Source organism: Corythoichthys intestinalis, chromosome 5, assembly GCF_030265065.1.
Source record: "Corythoichthys intestinalis isolate RoL2023-P3 chromosome 5, ASM3026506v1, whole genome shotgun sequence".
NCBI classification, from domain to species: domain Eukaryota; kingdom Metazoa; phylum Chordata; class Actinopteri; order Syngnathiformes; family Syngnathidae; genus Corythoichthys; species Corythoichthys intestinalis.
The window spans coordinates 29109634-29133462 of record NC_080399.1 but is presented as its reverse complement, the minus strand read 5'-3'; the positions used below and the strand labels follow the sequence as shown (position 1 = coordinate 29133462).

At 40.4% G+C, this 23829-nt stretch overlaps 1 protein-coding gene across 4 annotated transcripts in view; it reads right to left on the bottom strand.

Annotated features, from left to right (window-relative positions):
- lrrk2 (leucine-rich repeat kinase 2) overlaps window positions 1–23829 on the bottom strand; it is a 75219-nt gene that overhangs the window by 50323 nt on the left and 1067 nt on the right. For 2 of the 4 annotated variants that reach the window (XM_057836183.1, XM_057836184.1), the window contains exons 2-15: window positions 22859–22944; window positions 21500–21573; window positions 17840–17928; window positions 14090–14227; window positions 12846–13034; window positions 7745–7876; window positions 3640–3759; window positions 3179–3351; window positions 3029–3108; window positions 2815–2921; window positions 2232–2486; window positions 2021–2148; window positions 1666–1810; window positions 1313–1452 (exon numbers count right to left, since the gene is read on the bottom strand). In XM_057836183.1, the coding sequence (XP_057692166.1) occupies window positions 1313–1452; window positions 1666–1810; window positions 2021–2148; window positions 2232–2486; window positions 2815–2921; window positions 3029–3108; window positions 3179–3351; window positions 3640–3759; window positions 7745–7876; window positions 12846–13034; window positions 14090–14227; window positions 17840–17928; window positions 21500–21573; window positions 22859–22944 (1856 nt within the window). The remainder of the gene's footprint in view (window positions 1–1312; window positions 1453–1665; window positions 1811–2020; window positions 2149–2231; window positions 2487–2814; window positions 2922–3028; window positions 3109–3178; window positions 3352–3639; window positions 3760–7744; window positions 7877–12845; window positions 13035–14089; window positions 14228–17839; window positions 17929–21499; window positions 21574–22858; window positions 22945–23829) is intronic. The other 2 variants (XM_057836185.1, XM_057836186.1) reach the window with 1 other exon arrangement.

Here is a 23829-nt window from a genome sequence, read left to right as displayed (position 1 = left end):
AACATAGCTTTTCACTGTATTGCCTTGCCTTTGAGCGTTCAGTCTTTTTTTTTTTTTTTTCCCCAACAAGACTCATACTACGGCCTTAATATGGGTCAGAAACTTGTCCAGGCCTCAGTTTGGATTTCGAAGTTGGCCGTTTTAAAAACCGTTCCATGTCTGACACCACGACTTCCGTGTGCGTCGCAAGGAGGGTTGTCGGTCGCGTTCAAGAACTGCTCGGAATTATAGCCTTCACTGACAATGTGGACCCAAGCACGTCTACTGTACATCACTTGATTAGACTTATCAAGTGTCATTATACATGAAAGTATCCTTTCCATTTTATCCATATGTGAAGAGCATCAATCCTCTCCCTACGTTTTATTCCAACACATTGTCGTGGACAGCAAGTTGTCTGATGGCTAGACACGAGCAATACATCGACGCTTGACTGCACATGACCAACAACCTTCAATTTACTCCTTCCTTCCTACTGCAACTCCACTCGACGACGTCCGCGTGCTTTTAATAAAGCGGAGTGTCCTTCCAAATACCAGAGAGGGGCCACCCTATTAATGTTATACATTTTATTAAAAAAATATATTGGATAATTTCTTGCAGCACAACTGATAATCTCGCGACACACTACACCGGTTGAAAAATACTGTTGTAGTGTGACAACTTGTCCATTCCAAGACACACTGCGGCATGATGACGCAATGTCACGTAAACAATTGTGTAGTCTTGGGAGGGCATTCAATGACAGCGAATGAGTTTAAAAAACATGCAGCATACTTCAAAATGTGCCAAATTGTCTTTTACATTTACAAAATAGTTTCTGATATTTACAAAAGTATCAAGTTAAGTGGTTAACTGAATGGGCTTAAAATTCTACACAAAAATGAAGTGAAAATTATGTTGGTGAAAAAGAAATTAATCTTGCCTAGAATAGGTTTTGATTGTTGTTGTTTTGTTTTGTTTTTTTAAATTAAGTCTTTAATGTTTGTTGGTAATATTTCTCGTTTACTAGCTGCATGACTTTCACTGACACTGACGACAAGACCCCCGAACAAGATGAACGCTGATAATTAGTGGCATGTTACTTAACAACAGGTTAAAAAAACTGGCATGCTGTCACGTGTATGAAAGTATATTTTTGTAAAAATAGAAAAAATAGAACTTGAAATTCCGCTGTGTCTATACTGTATAATGAATGAATAATTTCAGCAATTCTATTGATCCCAAAAGCTGACTTGTGTGTATTTTTCCATAATTAAAATCAAAATCAGGTGAAAATACAGGCATCTGAGCCATGAATGATACTAGACACCTTGAGCAACAAGTCATAATCCTCCTTGAACTGGCTTAGTGAGGAGACCAGGACCGATGCCAAGACAGGAACTATCATCCTGGAGAGTTTCTTCTTGGATACCAGGAAGCTGAGCAGTGTCAGACCCCAGTAGTGAATTTCTGCAGGATGACCAAAAAAAAAAAAAAAACGGGGAGAGAGGCCTTGCTTACAAGAAATATAATGCAATAACAGTCGGCGAGTAATAAAGAACAAAATTAAGACTTAAACAAATAAACTTAAGAGTAAAAATCTGAACCCTAACACGAGAAATTGATGTCATAAAATGTTAACCAAGTGATCTTTACTTCAACGATAAATTTTTATGAGCACACCTCGATCTTGCGGAAACATCTGCTGTGTGTGGAGCACCGTGTCAATGGCACCCTGTTGGCAGAGCAGGTCTACTGCGCCCGAGCAGTCGGCCAAGGCGGAGAGCACCTTCAGGCCGCACTCCTGGATGGTTGGACACCTAATGAACTGAATAAAGACACATGAAATATTAGTCCCGATATCAATCTAAAATAGGGTGAATGTCTGGTAAGAAAAATTGCACTCATGTATAACATACCGGAATTAAATCATTGAATAAAAATAGCTGAATGATGGCTCATACTTTGGAAAACCCGTTAAGTCCTCACTCAAAACACACAGCACCAGTGATTTACTGTACCAGGGCGGCATTCCTACCCTGTTAAGGACCTCCAAATAGACAGCATGCGCTCCCTCCACCACACACTGGTTCTTCAAAACCTTGAGGGAAACGTCGGCCATGTCAGGGTCGGCTACCGATGCGCCGTGCTCTCGCACACTGCGATCTGGCAAGATGTAACACACCGCATGTTATCTTTAATCAACCAGTATAGGAATTTTGAATTTAGTTTTACAGACAGGATCGTACCTGGACAGAGGAAGACCAGGCTTGCCCGCAGAGCCTCCAGCTGAACCTCCGACTGGAAGTTGTGAACCTTCATAACACTCAGGATCTGACTCATGGCCATGTTGAGCTCATCCAGGCTGGCGGTCCTTCCCTGGAAGAGGAGGCCTAGCAAGCGGCAGGCGCTGATGGACACCTGGACTGAGGTCGGGTGCCTCTTCATCATATCCACCACATTGACGTGGAGGCCACTGGACAGCAGTGTGGAATGGATTTTAGCTGCAACAGCAACATAATGATAAATTCCTTTAAACCCTTGGTGTCAAACTGGTGGCCAGGGGCCAGATCTTGCCTGTCAGACACTTTGTGTAGCCCGCGAAAGTAAATCACACGGATTGACTTCATGTTTTTTGCTAAAATTAAATTAATGCAAAATTTCTGTAGTCCAAAAATCTGGGAATGTTTCCTGTTTTTACCTTCCATGATTTTTTTTTTAAATTAGAGGAATATTTACGCTTTGTTGTTGTTGTTTTTTTTTTTTTTTTAATGAAATCCAAAATTGAAAAATAAATTGAGTTTTTTTTCTTGGTGTTCACTTTGAACTCACGATTTTGTGTAACCAGTATGGAGATGGCGCTGGTGGCGGCCTCGAAGACACGGGGTGAAGAGGAATGAACCAACATGGCTGCCATCAGCTGTCTGTGAATAGGAGTCCTAAAAAACAAAACACACAATTCGGACCGCTAAATCTTTCTTAACTGATGAAGGATACAAGAAAAGGTAAAAAAGAAATTGACGAAATACTTCAGTCATGTTCGTACCGATCATGCTGTTCCTCTTCTGGGTGACTCTGTCCAGCTCCGTGCACCAACAAACGATGAATGGCCCAGCATGCTGCTTCCTGCACAGTTTCACTAGATTTCACTAGATTTCTTTCATTCATTTTCTAAGGTGAACATGTCAGGGCCGACCTGAACGTGTGGTTCTGCGGCATGAAGATCCAGTGCAGTGCAGCAAATTCCCATCCAACCCAGGTCTAGGTCCAAGTCCTCCACCTTTTGGGAGGCCCCTCCCCTGTTTTCCTCCGCTTCCCCTTCCTCCAAGCCCTGCTCGGCCGCCACTCTGCTTTGTACCATGCTAGATGCTAAGGAGTGAGTGTTTAAGCATTTGTCAGGGTTTTTTCTGAACTTGTATTTTTGTATACAGTACATTTAATCTCGGTGTATAAGTATGCAGATGTGTACAACATTAATCAATTCCCAATTCCCTAACCCTAATCAGATGGAATTAAAACTTAAAACCAATTGTTTTTGACAATATTACACTTAGTAAAACCTTATTTCATCTAAATATGAATGAGATAAAAACAAAAATGTCAGAGCGGGAGTTGAATAATTTTAAACACAATTGAATTGTATGTTTGAATCCTTACTTAGGTCTGCCAGGCAGGAGAGGGCGGCGGCCTGTAACGTGGCATTGTGGGGGAATGTCTGACATGCCCTCACTGCTACCCGGGCAACGCCATTCAGCACCAGGATGTTGTAGTAGCTTTCTAAGACCACACACGCACATGGAACCCCACGCATTCAAACACATGATAATACACACAAGGCACACCCATGCACGCACACACATGAGACGTGCCTAATCCGATTGCCAGCTGTGTTATCACAATGATGCAATCCAAATACAGTAGCATCGAAACCTAAGTAATTCATTCCATTTGATGATGAAATATGTCAAAATTCATTTAAACTAGGAGGGTTGGCAGTCAATTATAATGTTTTGGTGACATTAAAGACGCACAATCCATTATTTCGGGAGAGCTGATAGTGATCATTTGTTGTCTACTGCTGTCAATGGTAGCCAATAAATTCATCTTTTTGTTGAACACAGTCTTCCATTGTAACATATAAAACATATTTTCATAAAAACTACAGTATTTTACATGTTTTTTGTTGTTGTTGTTTTGTCCAAGGTGGCATTTAGTAATATGAGGGGACCGTTAGGGACATTTAGTAATATGTAACAACTGCTAAGACTGATGATGACACACGTGGATATTCTTCATAGTAAGTATACTACACGTGCAATCGAGTTTGGTTTTTTCCAACATGATGGTATTTTTAAATTCCTGCAATTGTCAGCCGCAGCTACCGCCCAGGGACTGAAATGCAGACTCGTAGCATATTTTAAGCCAAGTGGCAAACATTCCTCAGTCTCGCCTACGTCATGGAAAATGTGCAGTATTTTTTCCCTACATTTAATGATTGTAATTGTTTTCTTTGTTTAGTTCATTCACATCATCCAAAGAATAAAATACTGTATGACATGCGAAAAAGGTCACATCGAAGGAGCTATTTAAAGTGTTTAATAAGGGGCCCAGATTTCCAAAGATATAGAATATTGGCCAGATATCCTTATAGTAAAGACGACATACAAGTAAATCCACGGATGAGATCATATAGTTTATGGTTTATTTAGTCAACAGTCTGGTACATAACACATGAATTATGACCAGTGTTGTTTTCATCAACGATGACTATAATGACTGATGGAGGTCAGCCTTTCAGAAGCAAAATTAGTGGTGTGTTACCCACCTCCACACAACATTGACATCTATTTACATTACTTATAGTAGCTGCTGCCACTGCGAGCTGAAAAAAACTTCTGATATCCCTCGTCTTCAAAGGGGGCGGCGGAGGAGGCGGCATATTGTCGACATTTTGTATTTCTGTCGAGGCTGTGAGTGTGTGGGGTGGTCAAGTCATCAGCCAATCAAACGTGCATTTGAGAGAAAAAAAAATGGACTGGCACATTCAGCAAGTGACAAGGGGTAAATGTCAGTCTGAACATAATATAAATAATTCGCTTATTAATGGTTGGGTTAATTCTATCCTGACAACATTTGGGAAGATTATCTAAATTACCTAGATAACCGAAGTCATTATACAATGCAAAAAAGGTTGCTTGGTGGGGACAACCGGAGCATCCTGAACAGTTGCAGACCGTCACGTTTTGAAATATTTCATTAGCCTGTAGATTTTTGTCATGCCAGACGTGTCCCCCTGCTGAAGAAAGTACACGTCCAGGCCCGTCTGCGGTTCGCTTGAGAGCATTTGGATGATCCAGAAGAGGACTGGGAGAATATGTTATGGTCAGATGAAACCAAAATAGAACTTTCTGGTAGAAACACAGGTTCTCGTGTTTGGAGGAGAAAGAATACTGAATTGCATCTGAAGAACACAATACCCACTGTGAAGCATGGGGGTGGAAACATCATGCTTTGGGGCTGTTTTTCTGCAAAGGGACCAGGACGACTGATCTGTGTAAAGAAAAGAATGAATGGGGCATGTATCAAGAGATTTTGAGTGAAAATCTCCTTCCATCAGCAAGGGCATTGAAGATGAGACGTGGCTGGGTCTTTCAGCATGACAATGATCCCAAACACACAGCCAGGGCAACAAAGGAGTGGCTTCGTAAGAAGCATTTTAAGGTCCTGGAGTGGTCTAGCCAGTCTCCAGATCTCAACCCCATAGAAAATCTGTGGAGGGAGTTGAAAGTTCGTGTTGCCTAACGACAGCCCCAAGATATCACTGCTTTAGAGGAGATCTGCACGGAGGGATGGGCCAAAATACCAGCAACAGTGTGTGAAAAGCTTGTGAAGAGTTACAGAAAACATTTGGCCTCCGTTATTGCCAACAAAGGGTACATAACAAAGTATTGAGATGAACTTTTAGTATTGATCAAATACTTATTTTCCACCATGATTTACAAATAAATTCTTTAAAAATCAAACAATGTGATTTTCTGTTTTTTTTCCCCCACATTCTGTCTCTCATGGTTGAGGTTTACCCATGTTGACAATTACAGGCCTCTGTAATATTTTCAAGTGGGAGAACTTGCACAATTAGTAGTTGACTAAATACTTATACTACCCCACTGTAGCTGATGGCTAAACATCCGAGCAGTTCTTGAACGTGACGCGAGCAGTTGCATTTGCTCTCGTTTCAAACCAAGTCGATTGACTATTTTGTTCGCTTCCATGAAAACACAGAGAGAAAAAAGGCAACTTTTTTGAGAAACGCTACAAAGGTAAATGAGACAGCCCCCAAAGCCAAAGCTTGTTGCTAAACTTGTAGCTGGATCCAAAAAGAGCCAATACTACCTGCCAGTGAGAAGTCAGTGAGATGCTTGCGATTAAAGACATTTCTAAAGTCCCCTTCTGACAATTCTGAGCTTTTCAAGCCAAACTGCTATTAAAACAAAAACAAAAAAAGAGAGCGAGACTACAAGCTGTTGACGAAGATTCCTGCAAGGATCTTGGCTTTGTGTTCATCCATACAGGCTCAAGTTTCACACTAAGTAAGGATAAATATTGAGAAATTACTTCATAATCAAATATACTGTACAGAAAGTAATTTTGGAACATTTTTGGTTTGTGGTGTGCCGCAAGATTTTTTCCTATGTAAAAACGTGCCGTGACACAGAAAAGGTTGAAAAACACTGATCTAGGTGATGTATAACGCAACAACTACTACTACTACTACTACTACTACTACTGCGGCTTATAATGCTGTGCGTCCTATGTATGAAAACTGTTTTAAAATGGGCCATTCATTGAAGGTAGGCCTTACACTATGATGCGCCTTATCGTGCGAAAAATAAGGTATGTTTTTTTATTTTGATGTATTATGTGTGCCACTGCACCTATGTTTTCTATGATACTTGCAATATTTTAGTTTAACTGAGTTTTCTAACGCATATAAGTTTTATTCTACACATACGGTATCTACTAAGGATATTGTATGGGCAATTCCTTTCATATATTTTAAGTTTCCAAAATATACAAGTTTCATATTGTACATATTTACTAAGGATCGTATCTATAGTTTGTGTCACAGATGTTCCAGATGAAACATATATGAACTTTATGAATTTTATATCTGTCTCTTCCATTTGGGTTTAGTTCCCAAATTATACATTAACGAAGTAATTTCTGTGATATACAGTATGTACAAGAGAATTGATGGGCTTGTATGATGATTTGTGGTTTTTCATGACAACATACTGATGTCTTCTGAACACATAGCTGCGAAACCAGTCTAGCGCTAACCCTCTGATACCATCGGGTTGTAATTTATTAAGATGTCAATCTTAATGGTGTCAAAAGTTTTACACAAGTCTGAAAATAGGCCGATTCTGTAGTCACCTTTGTCAGTTGCCTCGTTGCCTAAAGTTGAATTAATCACTGAAATATACTGTATGTCAGGGGTGTCAAATCAATTCCACAAAGGGCCAAGAGGGTCCTGGATTTCGTTCCAACCAAAGAAGAGGTCATCTTTTCACCAATCTGATTCCCGACAAGCGTAATCAGTTGATTGCAGTCATTCATTGGTTAATCTGTTTGCGCAGTCTTGGTTGAAATGAAATCCAGGACCCTCTTGGCCCTTTGTGGAATTGGTTTGACACCCCTGCTATAAGTAGTATTTGCATATTTGAATCCATACTGGAATAGGGATTTCATATTTGCTGACCTGATGTGAACCTCCTGAACAGGTGGAACGCAGTCTCTTGAAGCTCCTCATCCAGCGAGAAGGCGTCCATGGCCAATATGAGTGCGCTGTAGCAGCGAGCGCTACCAGACATCAGAATCTCCACGTTACTGCCTGCAAGGAGAAATCAGTCCTGTTAGGGTATATGATTTAGGTGAAATCATCAGAAGCTGGTTTACCTACAAGTTGTTTTCATTAAAGTTTTTTTCCTTATACAAAACAATGTAAAGTTATCATTGGCCATTAAAACATTTAGTGGCAAACCGCCAAAGTAAAAATTTGGGCCACGCGAAGAGCAAGTGGAAAGTTTCTTCTCACGAATTTGACTCTTTCAGGAATACTTTCTGTGGGAGTTACTGTTAATTGCCTAGTTCTTCCCCAACAAACATATCAACATAGGTATGGCCAATGGCAAACTCAAAGATGGAAAATTGACCAAATTTTGGTTATAAAATGACTCATCAATGACTCAAAAGCTCAATCTTGGTCTCACACAAAAATACACACGGTCCCGTGTGCTTTGGTCAGATGAGACCAAGATTGAGCTTTTTGGCAACAAACACTCTAAGTGGGTCTGGCGTGCCACAAAAGATGCGCATGCTGAAAAGCACCTCATAACCACTGTGAAGTATGGGGGTGGGTCAGTGATGCTGTGGGGCCGTTTCGCTTCCAAAGGCCCTGGGAACCTTGTTAGGGTGAATGGCATCATATACCAGGACATTTTAAATCAAAATCTGCTGCCCTTTGCCCAAAAGCTGAAGATGGGTCGTCATTGGGTCTTTCAGCAAGACAGTGACACTAAACACATGGCCAAATCTACACAGAAATGGTTCACCAGACACTAAATCAATCTCATTCTATGGCCATCTCAGTCCCCTGACCTTGTTTTGTTGGCAAAAAGGGGTTGTACAAAGTATTAACACCAGGGGTGCTACTAATTGTGACACACATTATTTGATGTCAAATATTTTTTTCTTTATGTGGGATTTTTTCCCCACTGAATGAATGCACTTCTATTGAAGGTTGGATTTTTCTCTTTTTTCCCATTAAGGTCTCATATTATTTGAATTAAAAAATATATATGAGAAGCTAAAAAAACATCTTTTTTTAGGGGTGCCAATAATTATGGAGGGCACTGTATATAGCTAATTAATTACTCACTATTTGCCAGAAGTAGTGTGAAATAGCACGTCAAATACATATTGTTCCTTTACACGCTTTATTTTGAAAATCACATTGGTTCTCCTGTCGCAAGCTTGTTCCTGACTATGTTGGCGCGGAGTCGGAAATCGGGAGAAAAATCCACAGAAAGGTATTTCAAGTTAATGAATTTACAGGCATGAAAATCTCTCATCTTTTGGCGAAATTCGCCGTTTTGAAGCCAAAAAGGTTGCCCTACATGGAGTTTTTTCAAAAAATTAATTATTAGGTCGCGCTTCTGTACGCAAGTTATCTTTTGGAGCGAGAGTGTAAGAGAGATAATTCGTTGCTTCTTGCCTTTCAGTTGTCCAGCAGTAGGGTTAAGTTGTGTAAATTGGAAAATGTCCCTAGAGTGTTGCCAAATCCCGTGTGCGTCTACAAGAGGTGAGTACACAAACTCTCTTGAACTGTTTAGCCTTTACTGTTGTTGTTTTTTAATAATAATAATAATAATAATACATTTTATTTATAGAGCGCTTTTACCGGTGCTCAAAGGCGCTTTACAGTTGAGGGAAAAAAATAAAAATAAGGCTCACACAACGTGGGCAGTACAAAACAATAGAGAAAAGAATCATAAATTAAAAGCCTGTCTAAAAAGGTTAGTTTTGAACAATTTTTTGAATGTGGGAAGATCAGAACAGGTACGGATGGTTTTCGGGAGTGCGTTCCAAAGTGAGGCGGCAGCAATGGAGAAGGCTCTGTCCCCCCAAGTACGGTGTGTTATTTGTGGGGGCAGTGCGAGAATGTTTCTATTAGATGAGCGGAGGTGACGGGAGGGGGTGTGGGGACAGAGAAGGTCGGTGAGGTAAGGAGGAGCCAAGTTATTGAGTGCTTTGTATGTGAGAAGGATGATTTTGAAATGTATCCTGTGTGAGATGGGAAGCCAGTGCAGTTTGTGAAGGACGGGGGTAATGTGATTCCTGTAGGGGGTACGGGTAAGAAGGCGTGCAGCGGAGTTCTGGATATATTGTAGTTTATTGAGGAGTTTGGCTGGAGATCCGAAAAGAATGCTGTTACAATAATCGAGTCTGGAGGTGACGAATGCATGTATGAGGGTTTCTGCAGCAGAGTAGGTGAGGGAGGGGCGGAGGCGGGCTATTTTTCTTGAGGTGGAAGAAGGCGGTTCTGGTGATGTGGTTGATGTGCTGGTCGAATCTTAGCTTATTGTTGAAAATGATACCTAGGTTGCGAGAGTGTGTTGAGAGAGGGAGAGTGCAGTTGTCGATGGTAAGGGTGAATTGACTGTTTTTGATGTGAGCTGTAGGGTCTATGATGATTATGTCCAATTTTTTGCTGTTGAGTTGAAGATAGTTAAGTTGCATCCAGGATTTAATTTCGCTAAGGCAGTTGTGAAATGTAGATTTGGTGCTGTGTGAGATGGTTTTTGTGGAGATGTATATTTGGATTTCATCGGCGTAGCAGTGAAATTGCAGTCCAAATTTTCAGATGATCTGACCAAGGGGGAGGATGTAAAGAATGAAGAGGAGGGGGCCAAGAACTGAACCTTGGGGGACACCTTGTGGTAGGGAAACAGCAGGGGACGTGCAGTTTTAGATGTTACTAGTTAGCGCCGAGCGCTATGCTAATTAGCGACTTCGCTAGCATGTATTCCCATGTCAAGTTGTGCGTTGTTTGGTTGTGTACCAAAGTTATTCCAGATGCAGAACTTGTAAAACCAGGATTAAGTGCAGCGATAACACTACAGACATGCGAAGTAGAACAGAAATCTGTGAAAACAAAGTATCTTGGTTAAAAGAAGTCTTATTTCTAAAGACACTTTACTTCCAGAAAATGTGGAATTCATTCCACCAGTGTAAATTGTATTGTATTGTTGAGAGAAATAAGTACTGCTGTTTGAAACAGCTAATGTTTTTGCACCTTCTAGTGGAAAACAGCATCTCAAGATGAGCTGAGTGTTGTATAAGCATGTTGAGAAGTAAGTACTGCCTTTAAAATGGTTGATGTTTTTCCACTTTCTTGGAAAAAAAAAATGTTGTATGAGCATGTTTCCATCGTTCCTGTTGAATCATTAGGATATTTTAAATACCGGTAAATAATGGACGTAAACTTGTTTGGCTACTTTATTAATTGGTAATGTATGATGCATCGATAATCGTGATAATCGTTATCATCGTCAATGCCGTGATGATCATTCAATAATCGAATCGTAGCACCCCGAATCGTAATCGAATCGAATCCTTTAATATAAAAAGGACACAATGTTATACAAAGGTTTAGTTATAATAATTTTAGAGACAAATTATACTATTTACAATGGCGGCAGAGAGTTGGGGGGGGGGGGTGCGAAACGTTTACGCCTTTCTGGGGGTGGCGTAAAAGAAAATAATTGAGAAGCACTGACACATACATACCTACATAACGTGCGTAGAGGCTTACAGCTACATTACCGCTTACGTAATAATACTTTTTTTTTTCCTCATAGTAATAGTTCGACTTTAATCTGGTATTCATTTATTTTTTAATTTGCTCTAATACTCCATCGTAAAAGTAGACAGTCATGTTCCGAAATATTCGCTTGGCTAATGAAATAGTTCAAATACATCTTTGTTATGGTTCTTCTTGGAAAAAACATTAATGTTGTAAAAAACACAATTCTCATTAGTCATGATATGAAGCAATTTCGCCGTAGCATGACATTTGGGGCAGTCCGACTCCGATGCAGCCCACCACCACCAGAGCTTTAAAAAAATCCTAGGGGAAACCCTGAGGACCAAGGCAAAATGTGGGAATTTTCCAAGAACATTCATTCTTCTGGGAATAAGCTGACCATGGGGCTAGTAATAGAGGTCTGGCGTCGCCATTTATGAAGAAATGTATGAAGTTTAGCACACATGACTTACATCTCACAACCCATATAATTCAAAGAATTTGCGCTTACAGTAAATCACTACGCGTCTAATTATCCATTTCTTCAGCTCAGCGCATGTTATGCGCACTGATACAGGTTGGTTGTTCCCTCTGGTCATTGAGACATACTGTTTGACAATATGTGTCGAGTGTCAAATCAAGTCATGCTCATATATTACAGTGTGCAAATCAGTGGTTCAGTGCACTGGAAAGTTTTTTTTTCATTTTGGGTGTGATAAAAAGTCGTGTCTATAAATAGCAGATGTGAGTGGTTAAACAATAAGCCTTTGCCATTGATCTTTTGTTTAACTGTGAGGCAATCCTAAAAAGTTTTACTTTACAAATGCCAGACTGCAGAGCAAAATAATGCAGCTATAGTTGAGAAATGACAGACTACTTCTTCATGGGGAATCTGAAACACAGGCTAAACCATCCTACCTGTGGATCCAGATTTGCATATGGCTCTTTTGTTTATTGGCTGTGACGTTGCGGGAAAAAATATTTCGTCTTCATTGAATTTTTGGGCCGTTGCAAATACCAAAAACCAAAAAACAATGTGTCTATACCTGGCATCAAGATTTACAGTATTGAGTTGTAAACCTAACCCTTCCTGGCAGCCATGCCACAAGGAAATACGGGGGGGAAAAAAAGAAGTTTTATGAAGAAATGGAAGTTCAAATTTACTCCATGAAATATATTTAGTACAAGTGTCACTCATGGCTTATAGGTGACATAATGCATATATAAATATATATATGTATATATATATATATTTATATGAAAGTGACAGCTTTTATGTGCTGACACTTGCACACTGAGGTTCAGAAACAAAACTCACATTAACCTTGAAATAAAGAAGAGAGATATATGGAGTGTTATTCTGCTTGTAGCTCTTATTATTTTCTTATATGGCAGATAGCCAAAAATGACTCTTTAAGCATTAAAGGTTTGCTGACAATTGTATCATTTGTGTACTTAGTGCTTTAGTAGTAAAAATGACAGAGAAATGTCTTACTGGGTCCAGACAGAGGGAGGAGAACCTTCATGGCCTGACGCAGCAACTCGGGATTGTCGGGGTACCCGTGCAAGGCAGCGAGAACCACCATGTGGTCCTGGGTCTCCACAAACTCTATGAGGTGCTCGTCACTGACTTCACCATCACAATAGATTTGTATTAGAAGAACAGCTGTGAGACATCTTTTGCCTTAAAGTGCAAGACAAAATCTTGATCAAGTGCATTCTAGTGGACAGAAAGTTGTTTAAGAATTAAAAAAAAAAAAACACACACACAAAATTTCATTTTTATGATGCATAATAGTGGAGAGAAATGTCAATAAAAGCAAATATTTCAAGAACGTAAACCAAATTGCTGTTAGCAGAAATCTATTAAAGCCAATCAAATGTGACTAATCCAGATAGTCTGCAATAGCTTGTGATGTCAGTTTTTATTTTCTCAATCATTGCAACGTTGTTTACATGCAAGTTGTCACTTAATATTCATATAAAGATTATTTTTGATTATTAAAAAAAAAAAACCAATGTATAAGAGACTGTATAGTATTTTTTATTTTGATTCAGTGTGGTGTATCTTCTGCCTCAGTCTACTGCTTTGCTGTGCTTCCAGTCATGTGTAGGGCATTTCACATAAGGCCAGGGTTGCTTAAGTCCAGTCCTCGAGAGCTCTTATCCAGCTTGTTTTCCATTTCTCCCTCCTCCAACACACCTGACTCAAATAATCAGGATCATTATCAGGCTCCTGCAGAGCTTGCTGATGAGCTGATCATTTGATTCAGGTGTTTTCAAGAAGGGAGACATGGAAAACAAGCTGGATAGGGGCTCTCGAGGACTGGACTTGGGCACCCCTGGACTAGGCAGTGCCAGAATGCTTCAGTATTCGGCTTTCGGCTGTACAAACAGGAGATATTTAGGTATTCACATGAAGGTCATTTATCCTCACGCTTGTCTATTTCTTTAAGTATAATGGTTAAATACTATAAACAATTTATTATCCCAAATCAATTATTTTCTTGTAGATTTCCACAAGCTACAAAAATTGCATTTCATAGCCATTCAATTGTGTAAGCCTGTAATTGGCATTGCGAAATTCATAATATCATGTGGTGGTTGGCTACATTGTTGAAGCTGTTCTCTGATCTAAATCATGCTTTGTTTGGTTCTTAAGTTTTACAGTGTTGCTGAAACATGTATTAAAATATTTGTTACACATCTAGTAAGTGCAGCTTATCACTTCCGGCACACCTCGACTAAGGACCGCCTGTAGAACTTGGCAGCCTTGGAGTTGCACCTCCTCGCAGGAGGGGAAAGTCTTCATGGCCTGGACAGTCAGGCCAAACACATCCTCCTCTTCGTCCTCCAGCAGCAGCAGAGAGATTGTGTCTGCGTGAGGGAAAGAAGGCCCAAATCTGTTGAGTGCTCTCCAACAAGTCCAGCAAGATTGAGTTATACACAACCTAGTCGCAAAGCACTGAATGATCCCGTCATGCATGCGCAGGGCCTCTGGTTGTCTTACGAGATTCATGGAACCGTAGTTATCGTCGTGAATTTCGTTGCTCTTGTTAACTTAGCCAGATTGATCATGTTGTTTATAATGTTTATAGTGTAATGCAATTATTGCAACACCCCGGGTTAGAGAGGAACACTATTTCAGGTATGTCGTATGTCATGTACTAGTATATATAGCACATATAACAGTAAACGTACTTGAACATGAACCTTTATACGCAAACACTTTGACATGCCTCTTTAGAAATGAGGCAGTTGATGTGTCTTGCTCGATGATTCTTTGGGATAGTAACAACTTGTGACTCAAACGGGTGGAGGATTAAATCTGCAACCTTTGGCTTGGGTGATGACTACAACAACTCGTCATAACTCTCTGCATTATTCATTCAGGTGATGCCTGGACAGTGAAAATACTCATGTTTTCCAGAATGAAACAAAGTGATCTCATGTAAAATTAGCTGAAGTTTATGTCTTATGACAAAGCATCTAAACTTGGCACTATACAGCGCCCAAATGCCATGGCAGGAAACAAAACAAAATTCTGTTTAGTGTCATCTCTTTGACAGGTATACATGTATCAAAATTGGTAGCAATGAGAAAATATAGGATGTTTTTCAAAAGACATCTGAAGGATAGAAGAAAATTTCCTTGCATCTTTTTCCGCATGGCAATCAAAGACTGTTTTTTGGGTCGCCTCATGATAGACATGTATAGCAGTACCAAATCGCACACTGCCAAACTGGTGTCAGTGCAGTATTTTTCAAAACTGTCTCGTCAGTTGTGCCTGAAATAATGAAAAGTCATGTGTTTGACATCAACTACAACTTTGACATGATGACAAAACCGCAAATGTCTTCAAATTTTCAAGGATGGCTTCTTTTGACTGTTTTGTGGGTCAGATTATCAAAGACATGCGTACCATTAATCAACTGTATGAATCCCTACCCTGATGTCTGAGCGCCTATTTCATTGGGCAAAATATCAAATTATTAGTGGCATAAAGGATTGTTAGATATCAGGCCTCTGAACTCTGCAAAGCAAAAAATGTTGATACAGGCAGACGAGTGACCAAGCAAAATTACAGTGGAAAATTTCTTAACAGTAAATAAAAAGCTGTTTACAGTAAAATCATTGAACATTACCACTAGTGGACTTCATTAAATGGTAATGGTAAATGGTGTTATACTTGTATAGCGCTTTTCTACCTCTCAAGGTACTCAACATTAAAAACCCATTAATAGAGGATTTATGATTTTTTAAAGATATGGACTGCCCTGGCTGGCCATTTGTATACCTGGATCCTTTTCCTGTGCAGCCATATGATGTAAATAATGCTACATGTTTTCATCAAATGCAAGGTCTTTTCTTAAAGAGACATCTTAATCCGAGCATATGTTCTAAAACCTGAAAAAACCTTTCTGCATTGACAGTGCCTTTCCAGATGTTCAAGCTACCCATGCTACACGCACTCATGCAATCCCATACTATCACAGATGTGGGCTTAAAGGGAACCTCAGACTTATAGACAAGTACTCCCGAAGCACCCCCACAGGACTCCAAAAGGGAAACAGTCAAACGCCTTCTCCAAAGCCACAAAATACATGTGGACCGGTTGAGCTAACTCCCATGCACCCTCGAGGACCCTGCCAAGGATGTAGAGCTGGTTCACTGTTCCATGGCCGGGGACAAAAATCACACTGCTCCTCCTGAATCCGAGATTCAACATCCCGACGGCACCCCTGAATAGACTCAACCGGGGGGGCTGCGGAGTGTGATCCCTCTATTGTAATAACATACTCTCTGGTCCCCCTTTTTAAGAAGGGGGACCACCACCCCGGTCTGCATATCCAGTGGCACTGTCCCCGATGACCACGCGATGTTATTGAGGCGTATCAGCCACGACAGCCCCACAACATCCAGAGCCTTAAGGAACTCTGGACGGATCTCATCCACCCTTGCGGCCTTGCCACCGAGGCGAGGAGCTTCCCAACCACCTCACCAACTTCGACCCTTAGAGATAGCAGAACCCACCTCCGAGTCACCAGAATTTGATTCCTTACAGGAAGGCATGTCGGCGAAATTGAGGAGGCCTTCAAAGTATTCTTACCACCAACTCACGAGGTCAGCTGTACCCTCCTCTACACTAAACACAGTGCTAATGGTGCGCTGCTTTCCTCTCCTGTGAAACTGAGTGGTGGACCAGAATTTCCTCGAAGCTGCCCGGAAGTCATTTTCCATGGCCTCACTGAACTCCTCCCATGTCCGGGTTTTTGACTCAGCGACTGCCAAGGCTGCATTCCGCTTGGCCAGACGGTACCTGTCAGCTGCCTATAGAGTCTCAAAGGCCAAAAAGGCCCAGTAGGTCTCTTTCTTAAGTTTGATGTCATCCCTTACAAATATCTACAAATAATATGTATTGCGGAGATTGCTGCCACGACAGGCACCAACCACCTTATGGCCACAGCTCCGATAGGCCGTCTCAACAACTGAGGCGGGGAACAAAGTCCACTTGGACTCAATGCCCCCCACCTCCCCCGGTACAAGGGAGACGTTCTGCCGGAGGTGGGTGTTGAAGCTCTTTCTGGCAGGGGATTCTGCCAGGCATTCCCAGCAGACCCTCACAATACGTTTGGGTCTGGCAGGTCTGACCAGCATCTTCCCGAGCCAATACACCACCAGGTGGTGATTAGTTGACAGCTCCGCCCCTCTCTTCACCCGGGTGTCCAAAACATGCGGCAGCAAATCCGATGACACGACTACAAAGTCGATCATTGAACTGTGGACAAGGGTGTCCAGGTGCCAAGTGCACATAAGGAAACCCCTATGTTTGAACACTGTGTTTGTTATGGACAATCCGTGACCAGCACAGAAGTCCAATAACAGGACACCACTCGGGTTCCGATCGGGGGCGCTGGGGGTCGTTCCTCCTAATCACGCCCTTCCAAGCCTCACTGTCATTCCCCAGATGAGTGTCGAAGTCCCCCAGCAGAACAAGGGAGTCCCCAGAGGTAGCGCCCCAATGGACCTTATCAGTGGTAATTGGTCTTTCAGCTGTTGGTTACTACCAGCCTCAAACTGCTACCTGTCTCAACTTTTTTGAGATTTGCTGACACCATGAAAATTAAAATCAACATATTTTTCACTTATAATGATACGCTTACACATACAATTTAACTTTTGACCTGTATCCTATGTTCCATTTACAATTGCAATCCGGTTTTATTTACAATTTTTAATCACGTCCCAACTTTTTGGGAATCTAGTTTGTATTATTTCTATGACAGCCCTTCCTGTAATATTATAATTGATCGTACTGCTAATTTTATATTTTAAAATGTACTAGTTTACTTGCGCAAACAAGACAAGTTTTTTGAAACGGTTTGGTTTTGTTATTGTTGCATGACAAGAAATGCTGGGCTAAAATGACATCTAACCGTAAGCTATTAATTACTACAGCCTTTGGAATACAACCCTGTTGGAAAGTACCTGAGTGAAGAAGGAGGGCCAGGGCTCGGAGGGCAACCATGGTTACCATGTCATCTGTATGGTACTGTGACAGAACCTTCAGAATCAGCCTGCATATGTGAACACATATACGCACGCACACACCCACAAACACTTAGTTAAGTTTAGGCATTTACAGTAATCCAGTTCTTGATGTATGTGTGTGACAGCTTTCATAACATCAGATCCTGATAGTTCACTTTGAGAATGTACTTGTATTTTTGACAGCTGGCCTCATCATGAAAGGGAGACAATGTCATTGCCAGATAAAAAGGCGCGTGAACTATCTGATTTATTAAGTCACTACCCAATTGCATACTTTCAATGTTTACCTGACAGGTACAGTATGTCATTAAACATGACAGTTACAAGATATAAATAGCATTTTTCACACATGCATCACACTTTCAATGGACAGGCTTTTAGCTACAAAATGGGTTTCCGAAGTGTGGCCCGGAGCAAATTGTGGCCCACAGTTACATTTTTGTTGTTGTTTCATTTCCTGTTCTGACACATTTTGTTAAATTATTATTATTTTAATATATCGTTTAGATCAAACTATCTATTCATCTGTTCTGTTTTTTATTTTATTATACAGTCATTTCTGCAATGTGATAACACGACAACGTATTCAAAATGTCTTTAAAGGGGAACAAAAGCCCTCAAAATGTTGCAAAATTACAAAAAAAGATGAATTCATCAAAAGGCTTTAGTTCCCTTTAAAACAGGTTTAAATGTAATTATTGTATTTGTGCGTAGCATTTCAATGTATAAACCATGAAAAAAATACATCGTTTTTTTATACTGTAGCTGCATTGTGGGGGACTAGTTAGCACCTCCCTTCACAGTTCAGAGGTTGAAGGTTCCGATCTGGGCTCTTGCCGTTGCACGTTTGCACGTTCTCACTGTGCCTGCGACTTTCTTATCTCTTAGTATGACGGTTTCAAAAAAATCATGGTAGGTAAGCTGAAGACTAAATTTAGTAGGTACGAATAGTTGTAGCCTAGTCTACACTGTTGGTTGACAAACCAGTTCCAGGTGTACCCTGCCTTTCGCCCAAAGCCAGTAGGGAAAAGCTGCAGCACACTCAACACAGTGGTAAAGAAAGTGCATGGTCTGGTATGTTTGTGTAGTCTTTCTAGAATGTGGAATTTTAGCTATTGCTCGTGGAACTCAGGCCATGTCCACACGTAGCAGGATATTTGGCAAAAAGACATTTTTCTAAGGTTTGGCCTATCATTCATACGCACGCGCACATTTAAACCAGGGTTCTTAAGAACGACGGGGAAAGTGAAGAAGTGCGAATTCTGCGTTTGTGGTGCCATCATGTGGACACTAATAACCAAAGATTTAACTGGAAACGTCACTGACTGCGACAAACTTTGTCCTCACATCACATATGGGACCAATGTTTACATCTGGAGTAAATTAAAAAGTTGCTTTTTTTGCTTCCATTTTTTTTGGTACAAACTCTTGCTGTGCCTCTTATTGAAAAATGGTATTATGGATAATTATTTATTGTTATAAATGTACTTAAAAATGAATGAAAGCGGTTGGCTGTGAAAGTTCTTTTTTTACACAAACGTGCAGGTGTGGATGCAATTATTTTTTTCTCAACGTATTAGGGCAGGATTTTCGGTTTTAACCCTTAGATGCATAAGTGGGTCAAAATGACCCGGTGAGGTTGTTTTCTTGAAATATCTTCGGAATGAAAAATTGTTCTCAATTCATATCCCAGGTATTCCTCAAAAAACATGTTTTTGATGTAATGCCATTCAAATCTTTGATGAACTTTTTATACATTTGAAGAAATTGTCATTTTTGTATTACTACCCTAAGCTTCCACAAGTGGGTCAAAAATGACCCATATCCATTTTCTATGGAATTCAGTGGGAATCTTTCATTCTTATCAACTTTGGCTGTCAGGAATAAATTTACCATGGACCACACAGACTACGTATGTAAAAAGTGACATCCCTTAAGAAGATTATTTTACACAGCAAGAGCTGATACGTGTACTGTAAGTATTATGTCCATATAGTATTTTGTGTGTGTGTCTTTCATGATTCTTTATTATCATTTATCAACAACTTATCCTACTTCATAACTAGCTAGCTAACTAAAGCTAGGTTCATACCGCAGGTCCTAATGCACAATTCTGATTTTTTGTCATTATCTGTTTTTTTGGCGTACCCGTTCAGATTGCATTTGTCCATTGAGCCTGTTCAAGTAATACACATGCACTCTAATTCGCAGTCCGCGCTGCGCAAACAGGCCCGCATGCGCAGGAGCATTGGAGCAGAGAGAAAACCGAGTATTGTCAGACTTATCCCCAATACATTTTATTTTTTTTACGTCTGTTGTCAAGCACGATCCTTCCCCAAAAGCCGCGTTCAAGCTAGGCGCTAACGCTAATGCACAACTGCACCGCTACCGTAGCACCCTGCTCTTTGCTGATGTTAATTGCTGCATGAATTCCAATTCGGGGGACTTGACAGTTCGGACCACAGCCATATTCTGGAAAAATGTGGCCCGGATAAGATTTTAACCACATACCAAAGTGACCTGGATGGAATTTGAAATGGTCCACTTTTATGCGACTTTTCCCGTTCAATCGAGTCGGAAAAACACGAAAAAATTGGGATTTGTGCATTAAGACCTGCGGTATGAACCTAGCCTTGGTTAGCTAAGATTACTATATACAGTATATATACTATAGTGTGTGTGTGTGTGTGTGTATTTGTTTATACAGCTACATATTGATCTATTGAAAACACTACTCTTATGTTTCCTTATCCAAAATGTCATAGCTGCTAGATTTACAGCTGAAATGGTCCTACAGATGTTGAATGATGGAGAGGAAGTGACGGGGTTGGACTCAAGTGTCCGAAATTTCTGATGATGAGAACCCAGACTATTGTCCAGGTGGCAGTGGCAGTTGTCCACTTGGAAATCCAACTGAACAGGTACAATCTCACTCATAAGATTCCACTTAGGTGTCCTCTGAAGAAGAAAGTGTCCAAATCATGGCCAACAGAATAAGTTAGTAGGGCTCTTACTAGAGAGAATTACCTCATACCCAGGGCAGAACACAGAGCCACAATATCCTCAGAAATCAGTCAGTTCCTTCACGAGGGCTTAGCACCGCTGTCTCATCAAAAAGATGCATGGGAGCTCTTCATCATTGATGATAAAATACAAGGAAGGTTAAAGTCTATTGCTGTTTTTTTTTTTTTTTTTTTTTTTCCCAAAAAAATGTCAATTGAATCATTAAGATATTTCAAGCATGAAATCATTCTTGTGTGGCCCTAAATATCATACTAATTAATATACAAGTGATTATTCTTCACCAAAATGGCATAAAAATACATTGGTTTTAATATGGGTAATTTTTGACCCACTTATGGAAGAGTGTAGGGACCAGTAACTTGTGCATCTAAGGGTTAAAAAACCCTGCTTGGTGTGGACATGGCCTAAAACTCAACTCTCATGCTGAATCGGGGATCATTGTATCATGGCAGATCACCATTATATCGCCATATCAACATTGACTTTAACATCCATTAAAACACATGGTAAAAATATTGTAAAACAATATACTACTACATTATATATATTGTAAATTTGGGACGTTCTACTTACTGGTGAGGTGTGTACGAGTGCTCCAGCATACCAGGACACGCTTCAAGCAGTTGACACAGCAGTGACCAGCCCACCTGTGGCAAGAAAACGACATAATCACATAGGTCTTTCAGTGAAGCTCAAGCCTGAGAACATTTCTCTGATCACATTGATACTGCTTATTAGGGGTGTGACAAAATATCGAAATGATGATATATTGTGTATATTGTGCTTAGTATCCCAAAAGGTTAGCGATATGCGCCTGCCAAGAATCGAGGTATCGTTTTAAAAAGGTGTCAATGTTTAAAAAAATTAAATAAAAAGGAACTAACAAGTTGCTACCAAAATCTTCCACCATAATAATGTCTCAATTAACTCTAAGGCTGCATTGACGGTGCTCGACCCCCAATCCATTTAGACTGGGAACGTACGTTCATTCGAAACCACAGCATTCACAGTCATTCTGTCCGATTTTCAGCGCATTTACAGGTCATTTCATGTTGAGTTTGAGTCACTGCCTTTTTATTTGGGTGATTCCCAGGTCACTTCCTGTTCTATAACCCAAAATAAACATGAAGTGAACCATAAAATACCTAAAAATCAACAGGAAGTAACTGAAAATCAACAGGTAAATGACCTTAAATGGCCCAAAATGACCTCATTTTCTGGCATTGGCTGCCACTGACGGCCGTAGACGTCCAATCCATTTGAAGTGGGAGGGTGGCAGCGAATGATCATTCGTTCATTCGCTGCCATCCCTTCCACTTCAAACGGATTGAACGTCTACTAGTGATAAACTCATTCAGATTCACAGCTGAAGCTTGTTTTTCTGTTTATTAGTTGTTTTTTTGGATATCCCCGAATGATTTCCTGACCAATGTATCGATAATCGTTGTATCGTCAGATCGTCGTTATCGTGAGCTTTGTCTCGCAAATCGTATCGTATCGTGAGGTACCAAGAGGTTCCCACTCCTACTGCTTATGCTGCAGACGGTGGCCACAAGGCCTAAAGTAGTTAGACAGAAAATAGAAGTGAATTGTGATCGTGATATGGACAAATTTTCTATCGCTTGTCCCTTTTGCGTAATGAAATCAACCCTTCTGAAATAGGCATGTTTTGTAACGATAGTGGGAGAACAATATATAAGCAAGGTTGTAGTCACAGTATTGTTATGTTACCAAGGGAATCATCTTGCATCGCGAGGGAAAGAGGTCAGTGCTGAAATCACAAGAAAGATTCTGCCACGGTAACGAAAATCAGTTATTTGAAAAGTCTTTCATTTTCATTTGCCATGGAGCCCCTGCTGGGCTATATTTAGAACAGTCATCTATTTACTCCAGTCGGGATTCCACGCAAACACTGGTGGTGCATTCAAGTACCTGCTGGACTCCTCTGCTGTCCATGTGCGACGACAGCACTACGGTGAGTGGCTCGTGGACATCTTGATCTGCGAACAGCTGGCACGCTGCCACAAAAAGACACCACATTAAATGTCAGCTTTCAGATCTTCCTGTCATTTTGTGCAATATTTGGGGATTCCTCTAAAGATCATTTATTTTGAAGACATTGTGTTAAATATAAAATGAAGTGAATTTGTATTGAAGTCCAGTAAATAAATGAATGACATTTTTTTATACACTGTATAACTTAGAAAGAAAAGTCAGATAGTCACAAGAATTTAAGTTTTACAAGTTGCTGGACTTTTAGTTAACTGTGGAAAATCATGACTTTTAAGCAGGACATTTGGGTTAATTTGGCATTCATTTAATAAATAATAGGGCAGGGGTAGTTAAATAATGGTAATAGACATAAGTAATTAGAAGACCTACAAAAGGGCAGGGGTAGTTAAATAATAGTAATAGACACAAGTAATTAGAAGACCTACAAAAGAAGAGTGACACTGGATTTATGTAGATAATCTACATGTGAAGGACTGGCTGGAGAATTTGGATACTTTAGAAGGGCTAATTGAACATTTTATTCATAAGTGAAGGTAAATTGGGCATTTTGGACAAACTTGGACATTCGCTCTTTTAAAGAATAGCTGGAATGACATTGGGTCTAATCGGGAAGAAGTAATTAAAGGACCAATTGGAAATCGTAAGTATTCGGCAAGTAGTACTGACATTCTGGAGTAGGGGCTATTTGGACATTGGATAGAGGTATAATTATTATTTGGCTAGTTGGAAATTGAATCTTATATATTAAAGGGACAACTGCTTAGACCAAGGGTGCCCAAGTCCGGTCCTCAAGAGCCCCCATTTAGCTTGTTTTCCATGTCTCTCCTTTAACACACCTGAATAAAATTATCAGCTCATCAGCAAGCTCTGCGGGGGCCTGATAACAATCC